This window comes from Toxorhynchites rutilus, chromosome 2, assembly GCF_029784135.1.
Source record: "Toxorhynchites rutilus septentrionalis strain SRP chromosome 2, ASM2978413v1, whole genome shotgun sequence".
Classification (NCBI taxonomy): Eukaryota; Metazoa; Arthropoda; class Insecta; order Diptera; family Culicidae; genus Toxorhynchites; species Toxorhynchites rutilus.
Window position 1 is genome coordinate 321,565,743 of NC_073745.1, and position 23,947 is coordinate 321,589,689.

At 39.9% G+C, this 23,947-nt stretch overlaps 1 protein-coding gene across 9 annotated transcripts in view; it reads right to left on the reverse strand.

Annotated features, from left to right (window-relative positions):
- Nucleotides 1-23,947, reverse strand: part of LOC129764739 (intermembrane lipid transfer protein Vps13) — a 75,326-nt gene that overhangs the window by 21,854 nt on the left and 29,525 nt on the right. For 7 of the 9 annotated variants that reach the window (XM_055764175.1, XM_055764174.1, XM_055764177.1 and 4 more), the window contains 6 exons: nucleotides 23,791-23,914; nucleotides 14,146-14,190; nucleotides 13,763-13,951; nucleotides 13,269-13,703; nucleotides 909-2,593; nucleotides 506-838 (listed from right to left, as the gene is read on the reverse strand). In XM_055764175.1, coding sequence (XP_055620150.1) covers nucleotides 506-838; nucleotides 909-2,593; nucleotides 13,269-13,703; nucleotides 13,763-13,951; nucleotides 14,146-14,190; nucleotides 23,791-23,914 — 2,811 coding nt within the window. The remainder of the gene's footprint in view (nucleotides 1-505; nucleotides 839-908; nucleotides 2,594-13,268; nucleotides 13,704-13,762; nucleotides 13,952-14,145; nucleotides 14,191-23,790; nucleotides 23,915-23,947) is intronic. The other 2 variants (XM_055764183.1, XM_055764181.1) reach the window with 2 other exon arrangements.

Sequence of the window (23,947 nt, forward strand, 5' to 3'; positions counted from 1 at the left end):
GTCCTTAACTAATAGTTTCAGCACAGAAATTCATGATCAACAAGAAAACACTTATAACAACTCACGAAACCGTATTCAGAATCAACAAACTTAATCTGGCTTTAGAGAATGATGGAACCCAAACAAATGACGCGCCATCTCCAGCTGAATACGAAAACTGTTCGGCTGTATTCTTTTTTTGTGACACATTCAAAATGACCGTTTCTACAACATTATTCATTTGTTTACAAATATAATCAAATCTGGCATAACCAATGTACAAAATCTAGTACAGTAATTCAAAAACAATATTTGTGGTGCTTACTGCTATTTTACTTATTTAAAACAAACGATTCATGAGCAAAGAGGAAAAGTTTTAAACAGTGTATTCTTTATTATTGCCAGTACTATATATGCAGTAGATTTATGTTTTTTGTTGAAAGGTATAAGAATGTAATGCCTTTGTGCTTTTTTTCGTTGTTAGTTTTTTCAGTCTTCTCCCTTGACAAAAGTAAAAAAAACTTACCCTCGCCACAATATAGGATGTCTCCGTTGCGGATCTCGCAGCAGTCTTGACTGTGGGAAGATGCAATAATTCTCCCGGACGCAGTAATTTCTCTCCGTAATCCAGGAAATCCTCGCCCACTATCGTAGAGGTGGTGGAAATGCTCTCGGAACTGGTAACCACCTCATTGTTTTGCTCCCGCCGTACAGAACAACCTGCAACCGATATGGTTAATCCGATCGGCAGAGCGTTTCTCAGCATCAATGGTGGTTTTAAGTGAATCTCGAAACAGGCACTCAGCATAGTGTGCTTTGTGGTAACTTCGTGGAACACATCATGTCGTTCGCGAACAGCCTGTGTTGAAAGAAACAGAGAAAAAACTGGAATTCGGGTACACAATATAAACCACCAACGAAATACGTACATTTATATAGAATGGCTCGAACGTCTTGATTGGATCGCACTGAAGAGCTTTGATAAGTTCAATATGGTTCGGTGATTCCTTCCAGCTGATACCCTGGGCAGACGAATGATAGCCCTTCATGGAGAAGTGAAGCTCTTTGCATTCGTTGTACAAATAATACAGCGGAACGTTGAAAAATCCACCCGGTCGAACTTCCCCAACTAGGTATTTTTCATGACAAATAAACTGATAGATGTAAACAGGGGCAGTGAAATGATTATAAATTTGAACAATTCCACGCAACACCACCAGCGTTGAGCCGTGCTCGATCTTGACCTCCGATATAATGGCCCATGGTTCCTGGTCTGTCTTTCGATACAGCGGGAAGTATCGCTTATCGGATTTATACACTGGCAGGGTGAGCTCTTTGTCCGAATCACCAATGACGGCTTTTATAAACTTCTTTTTTGCGCTGTTTTCATTGTCCTGCATCACCGTGAGCATCGAAAGCTCGACATCCTTCTCACGTGGTTCCAGATTCAATCTGCCATTCGGCATAATGATACAGCTCTTAACTTCCTGCGCACCAATCTGTTCGATGGCAATCAGCTCATCCTCTTGACCAGGTTGTAAATGGGAAGAATGAATTACAAAATCACTTCCAACAAAGTTGACCTTGATGTCCTGACCGGTATCATTCTGCACGGTATATGGGGCTTGAATTTCAGTCTTAACTATTCCTTCCCGTTTAATAGCTTCCGAAAATGCTTTCCCCAAGTTTTGAAGCACGTCCAGACAGGTTTTGGTAACGGTCATTTCCAAGCTGTCTTTAGAAGCGATGTTAATTTTCGTTGTAGGATCTCGAGAACGATCCTCATGATGATCAACTTCCAATTCAAAAGTCAGCTCCCACGGAGCACTGTCTACATTTCCGTTCGCTTGTTCTATCTCATTCGGTTCGATGATATATTCCCACAGTGCCAAACTCTGGTTATAATACGACATACTAAGACACAGCGAGCTGTTGATTTTCATATCCGAGCTCCAGTTCGTAACCTCCGCTTGCATGCTCGTTTCAATGAAAAGCATAGGCATCGTGTTAATACCGAGCCCGGTTTCGATTATCAACGAAATCGAGGGAACCTCTACCATACATTTCTCCTCCTTGATCTCAATAGTTCGTAGCGACTCCAAACTGAGTGCATCTTCGGCCAACTCGGGTCTTATGAACCAGAACTCATCTGGATCATAACCCTGAATATTCCACAAATCACTGTAATCCACCGCCCGCTGCGTTTCATCCAATTTGATCTGCTCGTTAGCCGACAGGGTCGTCAGGGCATTATTCATCAGCTCAATAACCGCCGGCGATACACTGATCTTAATGTTCGTTGAGTTCAAGCTGAGATGCAGTCCTTTACCTTCGGGCGTTGAACCATTCAAGCTAATCGAGCAAGGATGGATCACGAAGTGCTTCGTATCGTTTCGCGTTTCCGGATTGAACTCCGCGTAGTACAGGCAGAGATCCTTCAGTTCACCCTTGATGATCTGCCGTTCGCCAACCAGACGAACATTGAGCGAAATTTCGTTGTTCAGTATGAGCGCATAGCAGTTGATGTCATCCATCTTCTCCACCAGAATGATGTCTGGCTGTTCGATCTTGATGATCACCGTCATCTGACCGGCCTCAGATTTTTCGGTAGAAGCTGCAAGTTTATAAATGAAATCGATTAACCCATTAACGACCAGACCGTAAAAATGATTTTTTCCCGAAAGCCATTGGTGTAATTTTGATTATTGACGCTAAAGAAACCCCAATGTGCAAGAATTATTTCGTTCTCATTGTAACAGGTGTTCATTTTCCGGGAAATGACTGTTCGAAAAATCGAACATTGACCGAAACCCGCACTTTTTTTTGCAAGTACAAACATGTTGTGAACTAAAAGTCACTTCAATTAGCGAATATACGGCATTCATAAATGCATTAATTTCCCATTCCTGGACGAATGAGCAAAAGTGGAAGAAAGTTTCTAGGTACAGTAAACATTCACTAACTGGGCGAAAAGAGAAGACCACTTATCGTCATTCGCGTTTTAACTGGTCCGGCATGTTAAACGTCAAATAAAATCGAGGGAAACTTCAATGAATTGTTTGATTCGCTTAGTTCCTGTAATTGGATAAATAAAAGGATTCCAATGGAAGTTTCGCATTGAGTGCGACAACAGGTATGCCATATGATTTGAGAAAATTGTTTTTCTGTAGTTTAATCAATGTTTTTGTCGTGCGAAAATAATGTCAACTTTCATAACATTTAAAATTACATTCGAATGCCCCTCACAGCAAATCTTCCATTTGAATATGGCGTCGATTGTTTACGAAATTGTGCTTTTTAACTGGTCCAAGGACCAGTTAACGTTCGCCCAGTTAAATAGCAGACCAGTTAAACCAGGACCAGTTAGCGAACGATTACTGTATAAAGCTGAATTAATTTACCTATGCTGAGATGTGACCTTTCTTAGTTCATGTAGTTTCAACTTACTACCGGCAAGCTTTTTCATTCAAACGAAAGCAGTTGCTGTTTTTTTTGACGTAGGACTACGTCTAACCGGAAGATATAGGGGGTGAAATGAAAATCTAGGCACTGAACAAGTAGGAAAAAATGCAAGATTTGGAACGCTTATAACTCGGGCATTTCTCAATAGATCGCAAAGGTGTTTGCATCAATTGATAGGAAATATATCTACGCATCTATCATAACGAATAACATTTAATTTTTCTTGAGATAAACAATTGAATAATTGTGAAATATCAAGCATTGTCCAAATACACTATGTGCCCATTTTTGATTGGTCCATTTTGTGCTCCTCAAATCGTACCGACCAAAACGGGCAACCAGAGCAGCAGCGAAATACAATGAAGCACGATTGGAAAGGAAAAAGAAAAAAATGAACGAAACATTGGTCGCAGTCTTACACATGCGTAATTCTCGAGTCAGCCAGTCAGCTTAAAAATCCCCGCTCCGCTGCCGTAACGCTCATTCTCATCCAAACCGTACACCACATCGTTTCGATCACATCACATCAACAAACCAACACAAGCAGCCATGTCTGGGCATGCCAAAGGAGCAAAGGAGGATCGCGACGATAAGAAAACCCGCATTCAGAACAGAACACAATCGGTTCCGTGGACACCAAGACAATAACAGGCAGTTGCAGCGAGTGGCGAGTGGCAAACGCAGTCGCAAAACGGCAGCAGGTAGCAGAACGGTAACGGTAACGGTATTGAATTAAAGAGACTTTAAACTCTGAGAGTTCATTCGTCTCTAGGTAGCAGAAGAAAAAAAGTTTGTTCTTTATACAAACTGCTTTGGTGGCAAATCCAGAACAAGGCGGCATCGAGGGCGTTCGAAATGGTTTTTTCAAAACCACGAGTAAGTTTTCTAAATTGGTACCATTCCATAAAACACGGCGCTTATCAGGGCCATTAAACCTTTCAAAAAAGAGTTTACGAAATACAGTTCAATGCATTCTAAAATAATATCCAAAATAATAATAAAACAAAAAATTGATTTTTTCATAATTTGTTTGCCAGGATATGATGAGTATGTGAATTTGTCAGTTGTTCTGAGCTTATTGATGGTTGTGGACTTTCGCAATTATTCAATTTTCACCTATTCTTAAATTGCTTCCAGATTTAAAGTGCAGTAATTTACAATAATTTCGACATTTAGCTAATTGGACGGACATGTAACGCAACATATTTATTTAGACATTTTTGTAAACATAGAAATCGGGGTCCAAATTTTGACCCCACATTGAAAGTCGACACTGTACCACTGTCATCGCAAATGTTCAATTACAGGTTAAAATCGCCTCCAATGCGACACCGAGTGGTGCTTCGGCACGTCGCATTAAGTGTAATTTACTGTACAACATGTCACAATCTGGATGGAAAGAAATTTTCCAACTGTGAAAGCTGTGGCGAGTGGCAAACGCAATCGCTAAACAGGAAGGTTTAGCCGAACAAGATGGGGATATCGAGTGTTAACAAAACAATAAACTCTTTAGATTAAAGATGATTTTGTGGACCTGAAAAGGACCCTTTTTAGGGTTTGCTTCCGGATCAGCAGTCGGAAAACGCTCTTTACTTGGAGCTGGTATACTTCGTCACCGCTTTGGTACCTTCGGAAACCGCATGCAAGTTCATCGGGCAGCAACAGACTGATTGCAATCTGAATTTCCCACGCCGTAATGGTTGACCGTTTATTGTAGTGGATCAGACGCGAGGCTTCCGCTACGATACGCTCAAAGATGTATTGACGAAGCTCATGACGCTCATCGCCTTCGATGAGAAACCGATGTCGGAATAAACCTGCTTCAGCACCTTATGATGTAGATAGCATATGATTCCTACTCTTTCTTCCTGTCGGTTTCCGAGATATTCTTCTGCGCCGTGCCGAACTTTTTGGCGATTTTTCCACTATTCCACTAGTCTTCGGTGCCTTTGTGTTTGTTAGAAACAACTGCATGTGAATCCAACTAGCGAACAAATCGTAATATATGTATTTTTTTGCCATCGCTGCCTTTTAACGCTCTTTCGTTCGTCTCGTTGGACTCGCCCCTTTGGCTGAGTCTGCCGATTTGTCTCTATCCTGTGAGCGTGTACCGCTAAAGTACAAAACGCGCGGATCCGCTGAAAAATATATCATTCTCTTTCAAACCGTAAATCAGTGTGGTTGTATGGCATCGTTTCACATCACATCGCATCAACGGATTGGTGCCGGAGCACCAGTATACCTAATAGCGGCTATAGAATTTCGGCCGCCGGAGTGCTCGAGTTAGCTTGCGAAGCTGCTCACGACAATAAGAAAACCCGCCTACAGAACAGAGCACATTCGGTTCGATGGCAACAACTAGTTTCAGCGAGTGACAAACGCAATCGCAAAACGGCAGCAGGTAGAAGAAGGAAAAAGTTTGTTTATACAGACTGCTTTGGTGGCAAAACCAGCCACCGTAAAACACGGCGCTTTTCAGGGCCATTAAACCTTTCAAAGAAGAGTTATTAAAAGTTTTTCACAATACCAATGCATTCTAAAGTGATATAATATGACATATAATATAAACTGATTTATTTTGTTTATGCTTGTTCTTGAACTTATTGGTGGTTGGGGTCTTTTAAATTGATCATTCAGTTTTCACAAACCCTTGCATGGTTTCCGAATTAAAAGTAGCTTCAACACATTGTATGCAGGATGGGATTAACGAATTTTCTCGGTAGCAAGAACTGCTTTCTTTGGTTGATAACTTTTGTTGAAAACTGACTGACGTTACATCTGCATTGTATAGAAAAATAACTAAGGAGCAACATGATGAGCTATGTATTTCCTGCTGCTCTGTTCTTATTTTAAAGGACTTTAATCCGAAGGTCATCCGTCCCTGTATTTACTGTTGGTTTTTCAGAACGCTTATAGCTCGTTTATTCCTGAACAGATCGTCTCCAAAACCTCAGTTCTTTTTCATTTTTATTTACTTTGTTTGCGGAGACTACAAATCTTACAATTCATTCGTCTCCGAAACCACAGTTTAAGGTACAGTAATGTGCTGTGAAATATATGATAGTGAATGAGCTGATGACTACCTATGCATTCCCTATCACAGCCATCATTTTGATTGTACGATATGTGCATACGCCGAAAGATGCCCGGCGTTGAACATTTAATAAGTACAAAGCCTTTAGAAAAAAATCAAGAATCAAGTTTGTAGAAAAAACGCAAAAACACAACACCAAAGGTTCTTTTCAGAACCCCCAACATGTTCATAAAGAGTAAACAGTAAACTAATCCATTTTTCAGGTAGATAGGTAGGTATTCACGTAGGAGAAGAAAATAAAACAATATATTTAAAATATATATTTAGCAATGACGGAATGACGTAGGACTATACAAAGGGGACAGTTGTATAGTCCTACGTCATTCCGGTTATGTCCCCGACATTACCCACCCGTCTTTTATTATTGGTGGTGAAGGGATGTCAATGCTTGAGAATTATTTCTTTCCTATTATCCATCTCCCGAAAAATCGAACATTTTCCAAAACCTGGGTAGTATAAATACGCTGCGAAAAAAATGGCATTGAAGGTTGGGAGATTATTATACAGCTGAAAAGAATCATCATTAAGGTTTTCTTCATCGATGAGATCGTCCATCGGATCCGGCGAAAACATGTTCACACCAGCAATATCATTATAATAATCGTTCCACGTACTGATGATTTCATCCAGCTCCACCACACACAAAATTCTACGGATCGCCATCACCTAAGGTTATTTCGGACACAAATATAACTTTTCCTCAATATTTGGTAAATTCATCGATACTTGCAAACATTCTCAATTGAAAATGCAAAAATAAGTGAAAAAACCTTCTTCCAAAATGAACAAACCAGAATGCGCTGCGGAGGTTAGATGTGTTGGTATTGATTCAAAAGAAAAATAATGTTCGTTATGGCCAATGTTCGATTTTTCGTATGATTTTTGCCGTACATCTCAATATGTGTTCTTTTATCAAAGCAATACTGTAGAAAAATTCACATATTTTTGTATTTTAATGGTTTTTTTTATTGAAATTGAGAACACTTTCCAGACATACTGGTTTCAAATCATATTTATTGCCCAATAAAGTCATACAAAATTTAATGAAATTGGTGATAGCTAATCAATTAAGCTATCTTTTGGTGCAATAACATTCACCCCTATTCTGTATTTCGATCGATTCGAAATATTTCGAACGACTTGATAAAATTCCATTCTGTATTCCGTTCGAGTTGTTTTTGCATTTCGTTCGATCTGTTTCTCTTCGAACATTCAACGGCCAAAACGTTCGAAATAGAGAATACGAAATTATAACTCGAACGTAATAACGGTTTCGAACGAAATGGAAATCCGTCGGACAACAGAATAGAGCTGATTATCATATGGTTGCTCTCAAAAACACGTAAAATTATCAAAGTTTTTCAAATGGCTGTTCTCAAGCCCGGGAGTTTAAATTAGTTTTCCAAATCGGCTTTTTTCAAAGCTACAGTCTGATGAACCGAGAAATTTTGAAGATTCTATAATTCAAATCATGGACATCATTATTTAAGGCACAGTCTCGCTCCAGCTAGCAGACTTTCTCAATGCTAATGTCATTCATTTGCTCGTTACAAAATAAGAACGGGAGATAGATATTGCACATTCACCCAAAATTAGTTTTCAGCACATCTTTTGACATCCTGATTTAAAACATTGAATGATCTTAAAAATAAATGTTCTTCATTCCCATACTGGTACAGCATATACTCAAGTTGTGTATAATATATATGCCATAGCAATATAAGAGCAATACGAAAGATATGAGAAACAAGAGACACATTGCGGATAAGCATGCATTAACAATTTTCGCATACTTTGCCGCACACACGACTCCCGTCGCGAAAAGATTACAGGTTCATGTTTACGTTCTTCTTTTTACTCTTCGAAAACACTTTCCATGTATAATTTTAAGATCCAATCTCATTTTAAAATGTGGTGTAAAACTCCTAATTAGTAAGCTTCGGATTCCACCGAGAGCTCCTGAAAGCGGAAATGTAGTAAAGTTTGCGGTCTGTCCTTGGGTGATAATGTGAACATACAGTGTAGGAAAGTCTATGGGTCTTTGAAGCAGCTTAATCTTACTACTAGATATCTCGATGCTGGTACCAAAACTAAGCTTTTCAAAACGATGGTTTTTCCGTATTTTATCTACTGCGAATTTATTTATAGTAATTTTATTTATGCAACGGCAGCTTCTTTGAATTAGTCGCGAGTAGCCCTGAATGCTAGTCTGCGATATGTTTTAATAGAAGTGTTTGAAGTTTGAAGTGAAATGATGATGATGCTCTAAATTATAAAAGTTTTCTAAGATTCTTTCTGGCGCATATATAGATTATTTGCCGATTTGGAAAACTAAATTAAACACTCGGTATTGAAAAGGGTCATTTTCTCGCTGACGCTGTCGTTTGGTCGCAAGTCGCAAGACTTTTGATGATTTTGATGATTTTTTCCATAGACCAATTATTTTCTGTAAATTAGAGCATTATTTCCAGGTATAAAGCATAAAAGTGGCGTCAAAGTGTAGCGCATTTCAAGTCGTATGTGGAAAATGTATTTTTTCAGTTATGAGAATTGCGTTCTTCGGTAGAAAACTGAAGGTGAAAATCTGTTCCGCAGCAGTTGCTGCCACGCTGCCATCCCACCATACTCCCGATTCGGTTCGGATTTTCTGTTGTAAAACGGCAGTTTGGAGTGTTTGTTTGTTGGAAATGTAATTTTGCTAAGAGATAGTGAAATACTACAGTAAAACTTGTTTTTGAGCGGTTTTTTGTGCGATTTTTTTTTCTGTGCGATTTTTTTTGTGCGATTTTCTGTTCGTTGCATAACATGATTTTTAACAGCAACACGTTTCAACAAGCAACTAAAAGCACAAAACAGTCACGCGCAACCGAAAAGGCAAACTGTCCCATAGAAAAGCAGGGAAACAAAAGGAAATTAAAAAGCGAACGGCGTGGATTTGAGTTATTTTCTTGGAGGACACTTTTTTTATGCGGTCCCTAACTACCGCACAAAAAAATTTTTTTTTCAAAATGTGTACCGAACACGATTTTTTAAAGCTACTGGTGAAGTTTTGCACGAATTTTTTTATAAGATTTTTTTATGCGGTCTCTATCCCCCGCACAAAAAAAGGTTTGCCTGTACTTGAATATTCAATAAATTCAGTATTGCATTGTCGCTCTAGACAGCGAACAATTAACAGCACATGTTAATTCATTCTTGAAATTCTGTAATGTTTGTTTCTATTTTCGTTTTTTGACGTAGGACTACGTCTTACAGTAAGGGTGCCAAATCAGAAAACGATTTCATGAAATAAAGTTACGTTATAAACTTTTATAGCTATAAACGAATTCTGATGATTTGCATACCAATCGAATCGGAAATTCCCTAAGACTTGTTAAACGTTACGATTCCGTAATCCGCAAATGGTTAAAATTAACGAAAATTGAATGCATACCCACTGTTCCATGCATTTGTTCTGTACCATCGTATACTTACCTACACGTGGATTCACCGTGCGGTCAACAAGTTTTTACTTGTCCATGTGTGTGATACAATATTTATTTACGTTTGTTCGTTAATCAGCTTTCGTTCTATGCGTAATTTCTAGCACATAATCTTGTTCCAGTCAGTGCTTGGTCAACAGCTTTCATCAAAGACATTCCCCCATGCATTTGTTCTGTGGATTTCAACATTTATATCATTGGTCGTCGGTTTTCTCTCAAAATCCTCCATAGACAATGTTCAAAATGGCTTTTTATATGGATAAAAGCGAATGACATTTGAAACTTCAACATTTATAATAGTAACAAAATGGCTGAGAGAGAGGCGAGCGAATAGACAGCTCTCTACCTCCTTAAAACGATGTCACAACAAAGCAACCGTCATTATATTCTACTTTTTTTAAACATTTTTTTGTTAACAACTTAGGGCGAACAGATTTTGATTATTCGTATTATCGAATAGTTTAAACTAACACATCCGATAAGCACAATCAAAAATGCCAACATAATTGGAATATACCACTACGAACCAAGTGCATCCTAAAAGTACGCTCGGAATCCAACTGGAATGTTCATTCTATGAACACTGGGAAACGAGGAAATAATACAATTTAAGCACCGCCCGAAAACAACTTGCTTGCACGATCTAAGCGTAAAATCAAAATTTTCAATTTCTGTGAACCAGTCTTGTTTCTGCCAGCGAGCGATCAACATCGCTTTGTCCATTTCACACAATTATAAACATAATAAACAAGTAGATTGATTAATAAAATTCCATAGTCCTAGATCGGAGATGCGGTCGTGTCCTACACACAACTATAATTTTTGAAGGCCCGCGACAACATGACTAACATGGCTGTATGTGGCCCCTATGAAAAAACCAAGGGAGGGTTATATATGTGATATATAATATAACCGCAAGGTTGACGTACAACTGCCGTTGCTTTAGTGATCATTTGTTCGAAGTTGCATCTATATCATTTTCAATAGACAGAATAAATGTCGCTTTGAATTAGTTTACATAAATGTTGCGATCGCACTCCCTTCGTCACAATACCCAGTTTCCCGTTTGAGAAATTGTTGAGTAAACGTCGTTAGTCGGCGAGCATTAATCGGGAATGAATCTCAAGATTTTTTCTCAAGAATCATTGTACCCCTAAAGGGTGTGTCACATCAAATTGCATCACGGAAAAAACGCTGTAGAAATTCGCCCAGTAGACCGATCCTTTTGAAAATTTTAGACAGTAAAATAAAAACTATTAAACAACTTTTGGCATTTTCTTTTTATTCATACTTCGAGCCCAAGCCCGTATGCTCGCACCTTCCTCTTTACCCCGTCCATAAGGTTCTGTACAACATCAGGTTGTAGTTTTTTTTGAACAGAAATCCATTTTCTCTTGAAGTCCGCCTCCGATTTGACAACTTTAGGGTTCTTCCGGAGGGCCTGCTTCATAATCGCCCAATATTTCTCTATTGGGCGAAGCTCCGGCGCGTTGGGCGGGTTCATTTCCTTTGGCACGAAGGTGACCCCGTTGGCTTCGTACCACTCCAACACGTCCTTTGAATAGTGGCACGAAGCGAGATCCGGCCAGAAGATGGTCGGGCCCTCGGGCTGCTTCAATAGTGGTAGTAAGCGCTTCTGTAGGCACTCCTTAAGGTAAACCTGCCCGTTTACCGTGCCGGTCATCACGAAGGGGGCGCTCCGCTTTCCGCAAGAGCAGATCGCTTGCCACACCATGTACTTTTTGGCAAACTTGGATAGTTTCTGCTTGCGAATCTCCTCCGGAGCAATGCGGCTTCGTCAGCATTTCGGTGTACAGCTTCCGGGCTCGCGTCTTTCCCACCATGTTTTGCCTTTCGTCGCGGTTAGGAGCCTTCTGAACCTTGTATGTACGCAGGCCCTCCCGCTGCTTGGTCCGCTGGACGAATGAACTTGACAGCTTATTAGCGACATCCCGGACCGAACTTCTCGGATCACGTCTAAACTGCTTAACTACGCGCTTGTGATCTTTTTCACTGACGGAGCATCCATTTTTGCCGTTCTTCACCTTCCGGTCGATGGTTAGGTTCTCGAAGTATCGTTTTAGTACTCTGCTGACCGTGGATTGGACGATTCCCAGCATCTTACCGATGTCCCGATGTGACAACTCCGGATTCTCGAAATGAGTGCACAGGATTAATTCACGACGCTCTTTTTTGTTCGACGACATTTTTCCAAATTTACGAAAAATTTACAATGAAGCATGGCCAACGTGATCTATACACTCTTATCTGATTATAAGCGAAAGCTGAAGATATAATTCCTAAAAATTAAATTTCTACAGCGTTTTTTCCGTGATGCAATTTGATGTGACACACCTTTTATTAGGTTGCCGAAAGACGTAATAAAACATTGATCGCACTTGAAGAATGTATTTCATCGCAGTATTTTATAAACTCTTTCTCTTTAAAGTAATACTTAGTTCTAAAAAGAACTGGACTTAATTTGCTGAAAACAAAATCCCTCGTGTTGTGCGCGTTTTTTTCCTCTATTATAATGACTTTCAACACATTTCGGCTGGTTCGTCACTTTTACTTCCATTTTTGGAAGAATGTTGGGAGTGAAGTTTAGCTGGCTTTTGCTTTGCTATAGTTGCACCGGCAGCTTTGTAGTAGCTTTGTGCAGCGGTTACTGTTTTCTTACCTCCAGTAGCAGCGGAAGATTGTTTCCATCAGCGATGACATTTTTCGGGTTCTTCCTGGCGGCTACTTTCTCACTCGACGCACGGCGCCCGCCGGCAATCGATGCCAACTCGATTACCACAGGTTCAGGTTTTGAATTAAAGAGACTCTAAACTCTGAGAGTTCGTTCGTCTCTTAGATTCGATTACCACCTAACAAAAAGAGTTGTTTGTGTGATTTCAATAACTTGCTTTCAAAGCAATTTTGATGCTATTGAAACAAGTTTTTGGATCAATCAGTAACGAGCATACAACGGTAGACATTTCATCTTTCGAATAAAGTGATTATCATGTCATTTCGTTCAATTGGATAGGAGGTATTAACGCACTTGTTGTTCCGGCATAACGGTATCGTTTTCGAAACTTTGAACTTACACCCTAGTATAGAAATGTATAGAAATGACGTAGTCCTACGTCAAAAAGGTTGAGTTTAGGACTTTTAGGGCTTTGATATACAATTCACAGAGGAGAAGAAATGTTGATCGAATTATGGCTAGAAAACACTATATTCAACCCCCAATACAATCCATTTACCTGCTGAGGTGCTCGACTTGCGTTCTCGCCTGGCCTGCTCCTCCGCGGCCTGTATCGCTTTCTGCTCCGCCAGCTCTTCCGGTTGCAAAAACTGCTGAATCTTCAGCAGAAAATCAACCGACAGAATCAAATTAAAGCTGGAAACCTTCACATCGGCAAACATATCACTCTCCTTCATATTGAACGTGATATCGATCATGGAAAGCAAGGGCGCCATCATGCCCTCTTCGTCGTCACTTTTACTGACGAAGCTAACCTTCGAGCTGTGCGCACGGCGTTCCATCAAACGCGTTAGCATGTTCTCCCGGTTCGGGCGGATGTCGTCCAAACGGATATCGCACAAAATGATAGCCGTGTTGAGGGAGCCGTCCGTCAGCTTTTTTCCCTGCAGTGACAGATAGTAAACCTCGAAACAAGCCAGTCCCTCTCCGGGAGCTGTAAAAGAATTTACATAATTGGATTACAGATTCATCCACATCGATCACAAATCTTACCAGTGAATAACTTAATGTTAATACTATCAATTTGGAAGCTAAACTTGAGGAAGGTATCAACCTTCTGCTTCGCCGGTTCCTTCTCCTGCTGCGTGACCGCATCCTGCTTGAGCAACTTGAGTTGTCCCATTTCCAGTCCGAAGGGTTTAGCGGTAGCTTTCTTGGCTACAGCGGACCAGTTGGTTTTACCTATGAGAAGTAATATTATACTTATGTCTATCTTCGTCAAGCCAACGCGTTTCATGTGCATCGTCACGTTCGGACGGATTTGACTTCGGAAGAAGCAGCATCAGCAAGCAAGCAAATTAAGTGTTTGCGCAACACTATCCCTTCCGAATCATTGTGCAAAATTTATTCTGAGGCAACTGAAAATAGTGGCTTACCGTCGATAGCATTATTGTCAGCATAAGAAGTAGGATAATTAATGACTGTGTACAGTGTATTTTAACGAATACGTATAGTAACGGTTTGTATCGAATGGTGCATTGTGAGTATGACAAGATATGAGTGCAGAGTAGCATGTTGTTTGCAGCCAAGTACAGATGTATGTAAAGCGTAGCAGCGCGACAACGGCATAATGCAGGAAGCAAACAGAGAATATAAACATATATTATGAGAGGCATATAACATACAGAATGCTCACGGAATTGTCGAGAAATGGTAAAGAGTCAAAAGAAAAACAAAAAGAGAAATTAAGGATCATTTTCTCTTTAGCTGCTGTTTTTCATTCATTACAATATAACATATCAATATTAAACTGCTTCAGCATGGCCAAAGGGCCGTAGCATCCTGCGAATAAGCTTTTGTTTAGCAGCCGTGACAATATGAAGATCTGTGTTTTTGCTCTGAAAAAATTGTTTTATCTTAGCTTTTTCTTAAAACAAATCTGTATTGAAATATGTTAGGTTTATAAGTCCAATTTGAAGCATAATTTTAGCCTTATTATCATTGATTGGAATCGAAGTTATTGACTAGACGATGTTGATGGTACCCACGTAATGCACGAAACATTGCTTTATTGAGGTGCAATGGAAATTTATTCAGTTACCATGGGATGCTTGCTCACATTGGGCAACGTAAATATGTTCATTATAATATGGTCGGTGGTAAGTCAGAGCGGACCAAGTCGCAAAATTAAGAAATTCGAGTTATTGATTGCATTAGGTTAAACATTTTGTAAGCTACATTCGACATTTATAAGATTTGGAAAATCACGTGAACAGCAGGAATAACTTATCGAAATTGTTTTGAACGCTCAATGAAAATAGGAGGTTAGGCACCAAACTTCAAACTCGTTTTTCTCGAAATCATAATAATGTCATAGGTCCGGTCTGACTTAACACCGACCATATATTTCAGGAACACACAAAATTATAATGGTAATAATGAATTAAAAGTTAGCATAATAAGGCTAAACTTGAGAACCGTCAACGCTTGAAAAGGGCACATAAAGTTAATATATAGCTAATGCTTAGGATGTGGACAGGACAGATTTTTTGGCGTAGGACTACGTCTTACATTAAGGGTGCCAAATCAGAAAACAGGTCACATTTTTATGAAATGAAGTTAGCATTAATAACTATTTATGCGGTGAACAGATTTTGACGATTTGCATACCAATCGAATCGGAAATTTTCTAAGATTTTTTCTATATGCTATACATTACAATCCCAAATTCCGTATATGGTTTAAATTGATGAAAATTGAAGCATTCCCATTTCCCCATATATTCCTCCATTCTGTCCATTTGTGTGCTTTTCCGAACAGAGCTGTCAATAACGGACGAAACAAGAATATTTGCGAAGTAAACTCCACCCTTGCATAATAAGTAAGCTGTCGCTAGCGTATAAGTATTGCATCTCCTCTGAGGAAAATTCTCAGAATCTTTCTGTGTCCCAAACAACAAAGGTCGCTTATTTTGCTCGTTTTGTGTTTTATGTTTCCCCTGGAGCCGTGAACGCTAGCGAATATTTCACTTGAAGTGCATCTGGAATTGCATTTAACACAACCATCCGAGCCATGGCAAAGCCGGCAAAAAAAAGAGAAGTGTGCAAATGATTATAGGTCGCTTCTAGCCATCAGTGTTGCTTTGTGTGTGTGTTGTTTGTTTTCGTTGCGTGGAACATCGAATTTGTTCATTTCCTGTACATATGAATAGCACACCTTCAATACTTCGTATTTGCTCTCGTGCGCATCATGTTCTGATGCAACAAGCTCGTAGCTTTGTTGACGGTTTTGATCGAGAGTCGAGGAACGATGTTTCATAAACGGTAATTTTCACGATGTTTCATTTTTATCGCTGCAACTGTTGAATGGCGATGCACGGAAGATGCCTCTCGTTAAATACTCAGTGCAATGCGTGCATTGATATGAAGAAACAAATTGCGACATATGATCAATTAGTGTATCGTTCTCGCGAAGACAAGAAATGATTCTACAAAACCACGCAAGCCATTAAACCTTTTCAGGGTCCCCGGAACTTTTTACTAAAGAGTTATTTATGAAATTTCGACGTATTATATAAATTTCGTATACATAATATTTCTATTTTTTATTCGTATATATAAATTTCTATTTTTTATCCAAACTTTAGTCGATCCACCATTTGATGGTTCAGCAGATGGTCCTCAAGTGATTTAATCGCTTCTTTGCGCTTCGAGCTGTGCATTTTCAATTCATTTAAAAAATAAACTTTCGAAGGAAATGAATTTTCACGACAGTGTGAGTGCACTTTAAGAATTTACATTCTCTGTGCTTTAGTAAGAAAAAGATAAACGATGTTATTTATTTATTATAATGCTATATGAATAAAATAATTGTCAGCTGTCAATTCGTCTTCAAATAGAAAAAAAAATCACTCGATCATGTAAAAGTTGTCTACAAACTAAGTTTGATCTTCATTTATTAATGGGCGACGAACGTGTTAAGTAACGCAACCTCGACCCACCTCTCCCCCCTCCTACTCGCGTAACATAATTGTGCACGATGCCTTATACCAAATTCGAATAATTTATTCTAGGTACCAGTCTTCAAATTCTAGCTTTCATTCTTTAATTTTTAAGTTTTTTAATTCTTTAATTCTTTAATTCTTTAATTCTTTAATTCTTTAATTCTTTAATTCTTTAATTCTTTAATTCTTTAATTCTTTAATTATTTAATTCTTTAATTCTTTAATTTTTTAATTCTTTAATTCTTCAATTATTTAATTCTTTTATTCTTTAATTCTTCAATTCTTTAAATCTTTAATACTTTAATACTTTAATACTTTAATTCTTCAATTCTTTAATTCTTTTATTCTTTAATTCTTTTATTCTTTAATTCTTTAATTCTTCAATTCTTTAATTCTTTAATTCTTCAATTCTTTAATTATTTGTTTCTTTAATTCTTTAATTCTTTAATTCTTTAATTCTTTAATTCTTTAATTCTTCAATTCTTTAATTATTTAATTCTTTAATTCTTTAATTCTTTAATTCTTTAATTCTTTAATTCTTTAATTCTTTAATTCTTTAATTCTTCAATTCTTCAATTCTTTAATTATTTAATTCATTAATTCTTTAATTCTTTAACTATGCAGTTCTTTAATTCTTTCCCCCTGTCGGGATTGGAGTTCGATGGAGGAATACGCTAATTGCTTGACGGAATATATCGCCGCTCTGATTGCTTTCAAAGGAGTTGCCATCAATGTCATCATCAGTGATTTAGGAAGACTTTCAGATCAAGGATTGGCGTTTCTTGATCTACGATAGAGTAGAGTTCAACCATATACTAAGCGACATTGGATGGTGTCGAGCAAATTAAAATTAATCCTGAAAATATAGGTACCAGAATAATGTACCAGATGCGAAACGACCATATTTTCAAATATACATGCAAATTAATCAATACAAATTCGTGCAACATTCTTCGGCATAAGCTTCGAGTAACCGGTCATGTGCTGTGAGCGTCTCCGTTAAAGCATTGTTTTCGGTTACCGTTGGCTGTTATTTTTTTTTATCGCCCGGGTGTGCTTTTTTCGCGCGTTTTCGAACTGTTCGAGATATCGTAAAACGCAGTGTGAACTCGGAATTAGAGAGAAAAGCAGAATCATCAAAGCCTGGCAAGGCCAGCCGGCTTTCAGTTTTCGCCGATTTGTCGCCATCGCAATCGAAGTCGGACATCGGTGCTCAGTTGCACGCACACAATACCAGCGCGATTCGCTGTTCACTTACAGCAGTGTGAAGGAGAGCATCACTTCTTAGTGGTGTGTGATAGTGCCGAGCGCTCAAGCGCTCCGATTGAGAAGCAAGCAGCGGTTGCCAGTTCATCAGCACTGGGTGCATTGTGAATAGCAGAAGGAGGGGGAGGATCTCCAGATATGGAGATCTCTGATGATGACTCCCCTCTGGTTGAAAAAACAAATAAAGGAACAGCGAAGACACTTAAACGCGTTCCTACATCAGAGGATGTTTCGTCCGGGGACGAGTCTGCTAACTCTAGCAAGCCCCCCTCTAAAAAACCTGCAAATATCTCCTCTCCAACCCCCCTCGCTCCTACCCCAGCTCAGATTTCGCCTCCCAATCCTGTTGTCCCCGATCCCCTTCAATCCTCGTCATCTCCTTCTCCTCCTGTTATCTTCTCTCCACGTGTCAAGGTCTATCCTGAAGATGCACCTGGAACTGGTCCGTGGGTTGTTTTCTTCAGGCCTAAGCCAAACGGAAAAGCACTTAATGTTATTCAGATCATGAAAGATCTGGCAAGATACTCCTCCGTGACAGAAATTACGAAGGTTAGACCGACCAAACTGCGTGTTGTCGTGGCTGATCGGAAAGACGCAAACGGTATTGTCGTCGACCAGAGGTTTACCCTGGAATATCGTGTCTACGTGCCTTCCCATGACGTAGAAATCTCGGGGGTGATAACCGAAACGGGTCTGACGTGCAAATCAATTATGGAAGGAGATGGCAGATTTAAAAAGCTGCCTTTGATTAAGGTTAAAATCTTAGAATGCCGACAACTCGGCAAAGTCTCCCAGGAAGGGAAAGAATCGAAATTTACGCCGTCCGACTCGTTTAGAGTCACTTTTGCTGGCTCCGCCCTCCCTGACTACGTTATGGTGGACAAATTGAGGCTACCGCTGCGACTCTTCGTGCCAAAGCCCATGACTTGCCTGAAATGCAAGTCAGTTGGTCACACAGCAGCTTACTGCGCCAACAAGGAGCGCTGTGCCACTTGCGGAGAGCAACATGTGGACAAATCCTGCAGTGCGATTGAGCAAAAGTGTCCATATTGCGGAGGAAATCCGCACGTGCTCTCGGCTTGTGAAACTTACAAGAGTCGCTGGGAGAAGCAGAAGCGCTCTTTAAAGGAACGCTCGAAACGCACTTTTGCGGAAATTTTGAAGGGCGCTTCTCCATTGGCCCAACAGCAACAACCTTTAACCGCAAACAATGTCTTCGCTTCGCTGCCAGTTGACGAAATGGAAGCGGATACAGCTAACGAGGGCACACCGTACATCTTCCAAGGGAATCCCCGGCGCAAAAATGTGACCACTCCCAAAGTTCAAGGACAAGCCCCTCCGGTTATACCCTCTGTTAGCATGCCTAAAAAATCGAGTGCAGCGGACAAGCAAAATCAGGTTCCTCCTGGCTTCCGTGGGAATAATTCACCTTCGAACGACCCAGCACTCGAAGGGACATCAAAAACCCCAACTGTCCCTATTTTACCGTCCAGTTCAACTTCCCAATCGGGATTTATAAAGTTGACTGACCTTGTGGCTCAAATCTTCACATGCTTTAATGTTTCCGACTCCATCAGAACCATTGTCATATCAATGCTTCCAGTATTAAAGACAATTTTGCAACAATTGATGCAAACATGGCCCCTCCTTGCAATGATTATCTCTCTTGATGTCTAATTCAAATAGAGAGGTCGGAGATATCACTGTTTTACAGTGGAATTGTCGTAGTCTTATCCCTAAATTGGATACATTCAAATTTTTAATTCATAACTTCAATTGTGATGTTTTTGCTCTGTCCGAAACTTGGCTTTCTTCGCGAGATGATCTCTCTTTCCACGATTTTAATATTATACGCTTGGACCGTGATGACAGATACGGAGGGGTGCTATTGGGGATCAATAAGTGCCACTCATTTTTTCGAATTGACCTTCCACCTATTGGAGGGATTGAAGCTGTTGCTTGTCATGCAAACATCAGAGGAAAAGACCTCTGTATTGTCAGCTTGTATTGGCCTCCGAGAGCTGCGGTTAGCCGCAAGCAACTTGTTGACATGTGCTCACTCCTTCCTGAGCCACGATTGATCTTGGGAGACTTCAATTCTCACGGAACTGCCTGGGGGGAACAGTACGACGACAATCGTTCACTGTTGATATATGATCTTTGTAACAGCTTCAATATGACACTTTTGAACACTGGGGAAACAACACGTGTACCTAAACCTCCTGCTAACCCAAGTGCTCTTGACCTCTCGCTTTGCTCGAATTCACTATCATTAGATTGCAAGTGGAATGTAATCCAGGACCCCAACGGTAGTGATCACTTGCCAATCAAAATTTCCATCACCATTGGGTCGAACTTTTCTGAATCTATAAACATGGCATATGACCTCACAAGACACATTGACTGGAAAAAATATGCGGACGCGATTGCTCTAGCCATCAATTCCAGAGATGGTTTACCTCCATTGGAGGAGTATAACTTCCTTTCTCGTTTGATCTATGACAGCGCGGTTCGCGCTCAAACGAAACCCATCCCAGGCTCCACTATTCGTCGAAGTCCTCCCAATCCATGGTGGGATAGCCAATGTTCCAAGCTTTATCAGGATAAATCGAACGCATTCAAAGCTTTTCGGAAACGTGGAACCATTGAAAATTTTCAATCGTATTTGGACCTTGAAAATCAATTTAAAAACTTGATCAAAGGGAAAAAACGTGCTTATTGGCGAAATTTCGTGGGAGGTTTGTCACGAGAAACGTCAATGAAAAAATTATGGAAAGTGGCTCGAAACATGAGAAATCGCTCTTCATCCAATGAAAGCGACGAATATTCACATCGATGGATTTTTAATTTTGCACGGAAGGTTTGTCCTGATTCCGCTCCTGTGCAAAAAATTGTTCGAGATATACCACAAGATAGGTGCGATCTTGATTCCGAGTTTTCGATGGTAGAATTCTCTCTTGCTCTCCTTTCATGTAACAATTCTGCTCCGGGATCGGATAGAATTAAGTTCAACTTGCTGAAAAATCTCCCTGATGTGGCGAAACATCGCTTGTTGAACTTATTCAATCGGTTTCTGGAGCATAATATTGTTCCAGATGATTGGAGACAAGTACGAGTTATAGCTATTCAAAAACCCGGAAAACCCGCGTCCGACTTCAATTCGTACCGCCCAATAGCAATGCTGTCTTGTACGGAAATTGTTGGAGAAAATTATCTTGTTTCGCCTTGATCGATGGGTTGAAACGAATGGCCTACTCTCAGATACACAATATGGGTTCCGCAGGGGCAAGGGGACGAATGATTGTCTTGCGTTGCTTTCTTCAGAAATTCAAATGGCTTACGCCGGAAAAAAACAAATGGCTTCAGTGTTCTTGGACATAAAGGGGGCCTTTGATTCTGTTTCAATAGAGGTTTTGACAGACAAATTACACTCTCGGGGTCTGCCGCCTCTATTGAATAATATGTTATATAACTTGCTTTGTGAGAAGCATTTGAACTTTTCTCACGGAGATTCGGCAGTAAGTCGGGTCTCTTACATGGGCCTCCCCCAGGGCTCATGTTTAAGCCCCCTTTTGTACAACTTCTATGTAAGCGACATCGACAATTGCCTTACACAAAATTGCAGCCTAAGACAACTTGCAGATGATGGAGTGGTGTCTGTCGTAGGATCAAACGAATCCGACCTGCAAGGACCCTTACAAGATACCTTGAACAATTTTTCAACCTGGGCCATTGGGCTAGGGATCGAATTCTCCACGGAGAAAACAGAGATGGTGGTTTTTTCTAGGAAGCATAGACCAGCAAAACCAAAGCTTCAACTTTTGGGTAAACCGATCACTCATGCTATGTCATTCAAGTATCTTGGGGTCTGGTTCGACTCCAAATGTACTTGGGGGGTCCATATTAGGTATCTGAGTAAAAAATGCCAACAAAGAATAAATTTTCTCCGTACAATTACCGGCACCTGGTGGGGAGCCCATCCCGAAGATCTTATAATGTTGTATAGAACAACTATTCTCTCAGTGATGGAGTATGGCAGTTTCTGTTTTCAATCAGCTGCCAAAACACACCTCATTAAACTCGAGCGAATTCAGTATCTTTGTCTCCGTATTGCGTTGGGATGTATGCCCTCAACGCATACCATGAGTCTCGAGGTTTTGGCAGGCCTACTCCCACTAAAAGATCGCTTCAATTTATTATCTCTTCGGTTCTTCATCCGGTGTAAGGTCATGAACCTATTGGTGATCGGAAATTTTGAGCGGCTGATCGAGCTAAATTTTCACTCCGGATTCATGAGTTCATATCATGAATTCATCTCCATGCAGGTTGATTCTTCTTCGTATATTCCCAACCGTGTTTGTTTCCCTGACTACATCAATTCCTCTGTGCATTTTGATCTGTCCATGAAGCAAGATATCCATGGATATTCAGATTACCAACGATCGAGGATCGCTCCAACGATCTTCGATGAAAAATATAGGGGTATCAATTGTGATAATATGTACTTTACTGATGGGTCCACTATAAATGAGTCCACAGGATTTGGAGTGTTCAACGAATTTTTTAGCACCTCACACAGTCTTCAGAATCCTTGCTCAGTGTATATTGCTGAATTGGCAGCAATTCATTGGGCGCTGGACAGCGTCGCCTCACGACCTGTTGAACACTATTACATTGTAACGGATAGTCTTAGCTCTGTCGAAGCTATCCGTTCAGTGAGGCCGGAAAAGCACTCGCCGTACTTCCTTGAGAGAATACGAAAAATTTTGAGTGCTTTATCCAGACGCTGTTATGTCATTACCTTTGTGTGGGTCCCTTCTCATTGCTCAATTCCGGGTAATGAGAGGGCTGACTCATTAGCAAAGGTAGGTGCGATTGAAGGCGATATTTATCAGCGTCAAATCGCCTTCAATGAATTTTACTCTTTAGTCCGTAAAAATACCATCGCTAACTGGCAACGCAAATGGAACGAAGATGAATTGGGCCGGTGGCTTCACTCGATTATCCCTAAGGTTAGCCTCAAACCATGGTTCAAAAGTCTGGACTTGAGTCGGGACTTTATTCGCACCTTCTCCCGACTCATGTCCAATCACTGTTCGTTAGACGCGCTACTCTTTCGTTTCAATCTGGCCGGCAGCAATATCTGCGTTTGTGGCCGAGGTTACCACGACATCGAACACGTTGTTTGGTCGTGTGAGGTGTATCTTGTTGCCAGATCGAATTTAGAGAACTCCCTTCGGGCTAGAGGAAGGCAGCCCAATGTGCCGGTGAGAGATGTGTTGGCTCGGTTAGACCTTGATTACATGTCCCAAATATATGTTTTCCTTAAATCTATCGATGTTCGTGTGTGATTATCCTTATATCCTTATACCCTCCATTTCTTCCTTTGTGAGTAATTGGTCCGCTTGCTATAAACAGAAGAATGAAATGTAAATTCACAACTGATGTACGAATAGATTTAAGAATTGAGTGTGTGTGATTATCAACATTGTAATAATTTCCTTATACCCCATCCTTTTCCTGAGAAAATGTCACCCTTTTAATCTCGAGTCCACCACGAGTAATCGGTTTCCCACATTACTAACCATAGATTTAAGAAAATTGTTCATATATATAGTTTTAAAAATATATTTAAGATTTCGGCTCCTTTAAACTTATGTAACTGAGCCTGTAAAAATAAACGAATTTATAAAAAAAAAAAAAAATTCGTGCAACTCTATTGATTTGAATTTGTGCAACATTTCTCGACAACTCCGTGTGTAGATATTTGAAAAAATATGATTTTAAGTGAATTTAAAAAAAGCATACATACTCTCTGTGCTCGTTGGTGACTTTTCTAGTTTTGGTACAGGTTTCTTAAATTCATCCTGGCCTTCGGTCATATTTTTCGATAGAATCAGCATAATTACACTGTAATCAGTCGCAATGAAGTTTAGCTAAAATTCAAATAATTAGAAAAGCAATCACAA